General features: G+C 47.9%; 1 protein-coding gene across 1 annotated transcript in view; it reads right to left on the bottom strand.

Annotated features, from left to right (window-relative positions):
* LOC106817642 (cathepsin B-like) overlaps nt 1-3,644 on the bottom strand; it is an 11,956-nt gene extending 8,312 nt beyond the window's left edge. The window contains 1 exon segment of the mRNA XM_014822329.1: nt 3,609-3,644. Coding sequence (XP_014677815.1) covers nt 3,609-3,644 — 36 coding nt within the window.
* Between the last annotated feature and the right edge of the window lie 4,029 nt (nt 3,645-7,673).

The raw sequence follows: 7,673 nt of genomic DNA, 5'->3' as shown, positions 1-7,673 counted from the left end.
ACGGACGGATGGACGTTCCGTTCGTTCCTCCGTGTTCCTCCGTACGTCCATCCGCAACGGACGGATGGACGTACGGAGGAACTAACGTGCGGATGGACGTACGGAGGAACGAACGGACGGATGGACGTACGGAGGAACGAACGGACGGAAGGACGTACGGAGGAACGAACAGACGAATGGACGTACGGATGGACGGGCGGAGGAACAAACGGATGGATAGACGGACAACATACGCCAGTGCCATTACGCGAGCGCATTTCAGTTATTGCTCAGATGGCAAAATATTTACAAATCGCGTCGAAACCGACAGACATCGTATTCATCAACCAAACTAGTACGAATCGCGAAAGTAAATACAGTTTTTTGTTTGACGTGTTCTAGTTTAGCGATATTTAATAAAGTGACGAAAACAATAGACATCATTTGCTGTCATTATTTGCGTTATTGAACAAGATACGAAACAATGTAAACATCCGTTTCTCTCAAATAGCAGCAATTTCGTACCTGTCATATATGTTTACTCGCGACATTACATGCATGCACACATCATAAGCGNTACTGGTATGTGTGTGTTGGCGTGCGTGCAAAGCGGCGTGTGTGAGTGTGGTGCGCGCACGCGTGTGTGTGTGTGCGTGTGCGTGGTGCGGTGTGGTGTGCGTGTGCGTGTGCCGGTGTGCGTGGTGCGCGCGTGTGTGTGTGCGTGCGTGTGTGTATATAGTGTGTGTGTGCTGTTTGTGTGCTGCGTGGCGTTGCGTGTTTGTGTGTGTGTAGTGTGCGTGCGCGCGTGACGTGTGTGTGTGCGATGCTGTGCGTGACGTGCGTTTGGATGATGTGTGTGTGTGTGTGTGCGCGTGTGTGTGTGTGGCGTGGTGCGCTGCGGCGGGTGAAGTGTAAGAGATGGTGATGACATGTGCTTTTACGTAGTACGTGTGTGTGTGCGTGTGCGTGGTGCGTGTGCGTTGTGCGTGTGCGTGGTGGACGTGTGCGTGTGCAGATGTGCCGTGTGCCGTGTGCGCGTGGTCGGCGCGGCGCCGGCGCGGTGTGTGTCATGTGTGTGTGTTAGGGGGGGCCTGTTAGTCTAATATTCGGATACAAACAGGGTCAGGATTTTACATTCGGGGGCAGGGTTAGGCTGGGAGCAGGGGGGGCAGATGTTCCTTCCTGCGCTCCGGGGGGCATAACTGGGGTTCTTGACGCGCTTCACCACAATAAACAAATCAAACAGAACGGGGTAACTTTTAAACAATGATCGGTTTAGTATATTATACTCCTCAAGTTAACAGAATTTACGCAGAAACATCAGCAGCCATGCACGAAGGTAATGCAATTTTCCCGGCATAGTAAGTCAGAATAATTATTTTTAAATATAGTTGCAATCGTAGTAAATTAGTTTAAAATATTAAGTAATTATATAGTTGTATTGCGGTTGAAAGGATTTAAAACACGCAACGCGACGGCAATTGTGGAAAACAAATGCGCGACGTCGTATATATAGGTTATCTGTACTCTGAGCACGCCGCGCGATGGCAAATATGGAACATATATAAGCCCGGCGCACACGTGAGTAATTTTACTCAAGTAAAATGACGCATGAGTCATTTTACTCACGCGTCATATTTTCAGCGGGTCCGGCTCGGCAAAGCGGTGAGTAAAATTACTCAAGGTATAAGTGGTAATGCAGATAACGTGACTGTGTGCAGCCAATACTGGGCGCACAATGATTTAAACGCATGCGCTGTGACAGCCTGTTCTGCTAGCATCTATGACAAATACGACATACGCACATACGCTCTCTTATGACACTATTTGTCATATAGGAAGATTCTTCCTGATTGACAAATATTGTTTGTATGTTTTGGTTTGTGCGCAATCCTAGGAGTTTAGGAGCGCTATTATTTATACGGCAGGCAGTGAATTTCAGCTGTAAAGGAGTACGTTGACTTGCGGAAGTTGACTCGCCACATATTTGTCATAGGAGAGATTTTCGCTATGCGGCCACTAGTGTCATAGGAGAGCGTATATGCGTATGTCGTATTTGTCATAGGTGCAAGCAGAACATGTTGGCTGTGAGTACCAGTGTTAAATAAATTTACTCAGCGCGCGCGCACACGTTGAGTAAAATGACGCATGAGTCAAATTATGCAAACACGTTTGATATGAGTAAAATGACGCATGCGTCAATTAGCTCAACCGAAAATCTCGCTACACACGTGAGTAAAAATGATCAATGGCGTCGTCATTTTCCTTGAGAAATAAACAAAAAAAAATATCACGGTGTTGCGCCCGGGGCTTTATACAATTTTTACACATAGTTAGTTATTCAGCACTGTTTGCAGTCAAGTTGCTGCCGTAAGTTATGCACACATGCGGAGGAAGTCAGCTATATGAAAACCGAGGGACGATAGACGCAGACACGACGATTTAAACGTCATACTATCCCGTGACGATCAGCTGATAAAGTCAATATTTGTTCTACACAGCAGATATTTGCTGTTAAGTCTAGTTGCGGGCCGTATCCTTTCAATAGTGGAACCAAGAAATCTTTAATGAGTTCCAGGTCTTTTTTATTTGATATGTATTCGATATGCCATGTCTGGAAGATTTTTAGGCTTTGTGTGGCAGCGAACGGCAATCTTTGGGGAACATTTTTAATTATCTAATTTGCATAATTAAGCATGGCAACACAACTTTTTAACTACTAGGCCTGGAATCATGTGTGATAGCTCTTTTCTATATAGGGTTGACCAGTGAATCGCATTTCTGATGTTACTTTCGCGATTAAAGGTCAGGATCAACCTTATCAAAGTCAAGGTCAAGGTCACTTCGGCTAAATTACGCCTAATTTCACTTTACAACGGTAACTGACTGAAATTTGGTGTTGGCTAAGGGTGAAGGTGTATTGGAGTCCCGTATTGATTTGTTTGATTGAATAAGGTAATTGATTTATTTCATTGGTTTGATAAATTAAATATAATGCGCTGGAGCCATATGGTTAAGGTTTACAATATGGGGTCAAAATACAACTTTTTAAGCTAACTGGACAGTAGAATCATGTGTGATAAGCAGGCTTTTCTAGCACAAGTTTTGCCTGAAAACGGAATCGCCATTTCTGATGTTAGTTTTTCGCAGTTTAAAGGTCACGTTTAACGGCTATAGAGGTCAAGGTCAGGATGCCCTTTGGTTCAAATTGAGCGAAATGGGTTCGCTGATTTTCCGTAAAGGACCCAATGGCGCTACCATAATGATATTTTTCAGGTACATATTATGTGATAGAGTGTTATGCATAACCAGCAAAGATGAAAGGCCACAGGATACTCGTTTTAGCCAATTATTGCTGTCACAATAGCCTATCTCGATGCACAGAGTAACGCCTCATGATCATCCCCCGCCCGCGGAGGTGGCAGCAAAGAGGCTACGGGAAGTAAGCAAAATCGAACACGGCTCTTCTACGGATCTTGGTAAGCTTTAAACCCATAGCCACATCCATTAAACCAGACCAGCGCATACTGCTACTGGCGTCGATCAGCAACTTGTGTCAAATAATGAGGTAACTAAGGCAGTCCCTCAGCTGGCCGGCAGTCGATCAAGTCACATCATTGGCTGCTCACTACGCCGACCACTTTGGTGTAGCTGTCAAGATCCATCACATTGCACGGAGCTCCAGAATTGATCAAGAATTTGTCGCGTCACAGCTATGTACCCTCAATCCTTGCGTTTCCGTAAAAGAGTTGCAGTGCATTTGGGCGACCTAACAGTGTGGCGCTACATCAGGCTATGGGGCGCTGAAAAGGTGGGGGGGTGTCACATATCTGGATGTCATATTTTGGATGGATGGACAGCGCCGACCGTTAACACATCTTACACCCCGCAATGGACGGAAGACAGCACACCGCCATGGCAGCCCGGAATTTTCCAGCAATCTCATCCATGTGTGGTATATAATTGAGGGATTGTGCGGCGGCCAAGCATATGCAAACTGATAATCCTCCCCGTATTTGAAAAGGCTGGGCAGGGCTTCACCTCGACTGCCTGAAGGCAGGTGGATGCCGGATTGGCTTCTATTTGCGACGCCACTGGAGAAACAGGTGCAGCCGCACGCTGCTCTTCCACATGTTGTGTCTAGCGGGGGCGCCCCAAGTTTTAAAGAAGTCATTCATACCCAGGAAAGGCTCTGCATCGTGGCGCAGGAGAAGGAATGGAGGGTCAGTGGTTGTTGAACGTGGTTGAGTACAAGAGGGTGCCACTGACGCGGACGCTGATGGCAGATTGGGCGCAGCAATTCTTTGGGCAGCATTGTATGGTAGGGGAACCTGCAGACGACGCTCCATGACCATGCTCACGTACAATCCTATAACCCGTAGCACGTGGTGAACGCACTGCGCCATCGCATGTCACTGCCGCCGAGCAGACAGAAATCTCTACCACGCATGTGGGCGTCGTGTCGCACCTTTTTGGAAGGGCTGCCGAACATTAGGGTGCCTGCCAGATGTTTTCTTCATTGTCAGGACCTAGATGGGATAGCCTTGTCTTGCATGATAGTGGCACCTGGACCACCGCTTCTGATGAATTGTGATTGCTGATGCTGTCGAGAATTGGGGGTGGGCATGCAAAAGAGCTAAATGTAGGCTGTCACCGCTGAAAAACTCAGCTGCACAAAGCGAACTGCCTCTGGCACAGTCGGTGAATTGCGTTGCTGCAGCGCCAGGTGTCCGCAAGAAAGAGGGAGGATGAATACCAGGATGACGGGCATGAGTGGTGATAATGAAGCTCGAGTGAGGAGCAAGAAGACGATGAGCTGGAGGGTTGTTTTGATTTTCAGAACAAGAACTGCAGAGAACATCTGAGTTCAAGATGCACACACGAGCAATTTATGTGTGGCAATAGTCATGTTTCTTGATGTTATAAATCATCTATTAGTCATTTGATTTGCGTCCTAAATATATTTAATTGCGGCATAATTTTGTTACAAATGTTGGCTTGCTTTAACTGAGCTGTCCATGTTTATAAAGGCAGTAAAATGTAATAGGTGAGAGTAATATTTACTTAAAATATGTGGTTAGAAATGATACATAAACAATTATTGGTGAATGTTATAGGGAATCTTGATAATTTTAGTGATTTTACCTATGACGCTGCTAATGCCAAGAGCCGTGATTCCATATGGACCATACATTATTAGATATTTATCAAAATAATAATAATAACTACTTTGGCACATTACCGATCATCCCAATTAATATTGGACAGTCGCGATGGTGGCAATTTTGCTTTACGGAATATTCAGGCGATTTTCGTCATTTTGAACGGTAAAGTGATCCTTGACCTTGACCTTATCACGTTAAACGTGACTATTAAAGGCGTGGCGAATAACATCTAGAAATGGATTTCTGAGTCATGGACTTGTGTTGAAAAGTTTATCACACATTACTTCTAGGTCGCTTAGTTTAACAAGTTGTCTTTTGACCGGCCATATCACACACACGCACGCACGCACGCACGCACGCACGCACACACACACACACACACACCACACACACACACACACACACACACACACACACACACACACACACACACACACACACACACACAGCACCTCAACTGCCGCGCTTATGATGTGTGCATGCATGTAATGTCGTGAGTAAACATATATGACAGGTACGAAATTGCTGCTATTTGAGAGAAACGGATGTTTACATTGTTTCGTATCTTGTCCAATAACGCAAATAATGACAGCAAATGATGTCTATTGTTTTCGCCAACCTTTATTCAATATCACTAAACTAGAACACGTCAAACAAAAAACAGTATTTACTTTCGCGATTGGTACTAGTTTGGTTGATGAATACGATGTCTGTCGGTTTCGACGCGATTTGTAAATATTTTGCCATCTGGGCAATAACTGAAATGCGCTCGCGTAATGGCACTGGCGTATGTTGTCCGTCTATCCATCCGTTTGTTCCTCCGCACGTCCATCCGTCCGTCCATCCGTCCGTTCGTTCCTCCGTACGTCCATCCGTCCGTTCGTTCCTCCGTACGTCCATCCGTCCGTTCGTTCCTCCGTCCGTCCATCCGTCCGTTCGTTCCTCCGTACATCTATCCGTCCGTTCGTTCCTCCGTACATCTATCCGTCCGTTCGTTCCTCCGTACGTCCATCCGTCCGTTCGTTCCTCCGTACATCTATCCGTCCGTTCGTTCCTCCGTACATCAATCCGTCCGTTCGTTCTTCCGTACGTGCATCCGACCGTTCGTTCCTCCGTACGTCCATCCGTCCGACCATCCGTCCGTTCGTGCCCCCGTACATACATCCGTCCGTTTGTTCCTTCGTACATCCATCTATCCGTTCGTTCATCCGTCTGTACTTTCCATTCGTCCGTGCGTTTCTCTCTCGGTACGTGTCCATCTCGTCCGCTTCGTTTCTCTTTCCGCTACTGTCGCGAGTCCGTTTCCTGTCGTTCCTCCGTACGTCCATTCTTTCGTGCATCGTTTTCTGCTCGCCTCCGTACGTCATGCCGCCCGTTATCTTGTTACTTTCAATGGCCGGTACGTCCTATCCGTCGTTCGTCCTCCGAGATCTATCGTGCCGTTCGTTCCTCCGTATTCGTCGCATACCTGTCCGTTCGCTTCCTCCGTTTACATCCAATCGTCCGCTTCGTTATTCCGCTACGTGGTATTCCGCACCGCCGTTCGTTCGCCCGCGTGACGTCCATCGTCCGCACCATCCGGTTCCGTTCGGCCCCCGTACTATACATCCGTTCCGTTCTTCCTTCGATACATCTCTATCTTATGCGTTCGAGTTCAATGCCTCCGTCCTGTACGTCCATTCCGCACGTTTGTTCTCCTTTAGTCCATCTGTTCAGCGATTCGCTTCCTCCGTACGTCCATCCGTCCGTTCGTTCCTCCGTACGTCCATGCATCTGCACATTCGTTCCTCCGTACGTCCATCCGTCCGTTCGTTCCTCCGTACGTCCATCCGTCCGTTCGTTCCTCCGTACGTCCATGCATCTGCACATTCGTTCCTCCGTACGTCCATCCGTTCGTTCTTTCTGTCCGTACGTCCATCCGTCCGTTCGTTCCTCCGTACGTCCATCCGTCCGTTCGTTCCTCCGTACGTCCATCCGCAAGTTCGTTCTTTCTGTCCGTACGTCCATCCGTCCGTTCGTTCCTCCGTACATCTATTCGTCCGTTCGTTCCTCCGTATGTCCATCCGTCCGTTCGTTCCTCCGTACATCCATCCGTCCGTTCGTTATTCCGTACGTGTATCCGACCGTTCGTTCCCCCGTACCTCCATCCGTCCGACCATCCGTCCGTTCGTGCCCCCGTACATACATCCGTCCGTTCGTTCCTTCGTACATCCATCTATCCGTTCGTTCATCCGTCTGTACGTCCATCCGCACGTTTGTTCCTCCGTACGTCCATCCGTTCGGTCGTTCCTCCGTACGTCCATCCGTCCGTTCGTTCTTTCTGTCCGTACGTCCATCCGTCCGTTCGTTCCTCCGTACGTCCATCCGCACGTTCGTTCCTCCGTACGTCCATCCGCACGTTCGTTCTTTCTGTCCGTACGTCCATCCGTCCGTTCGTTCCTCCGTACATCTATCCGTCCGTTCGTTCCTCCGTACATCCATCCGTCCGTTCGTTTCTCCGTACATCCATCCGTCCGTTCGTTCCTCCGT

Source organism: Priapulus caudatus, unplaced genomic scaffold (genome assembly GCF_000485595.1).
Source record: "Priapulus caudatus unplaced genomic scaffold, Priapulus_caudatus-5.0.1 Scaffold1811, whole genome shotgun sequence".
Taxonomy (NCBI): Eukaryota; Metazoa; Priapulida; class Priapulimorpha; order Priapulimorphida; family Priapulidae; genus Priapulus; species Priapulus caudatus.
Note: the sequence above shows the minus strand (reverse complement) of the source record. Positions and strands in the feature narration are given on the sequence as shown.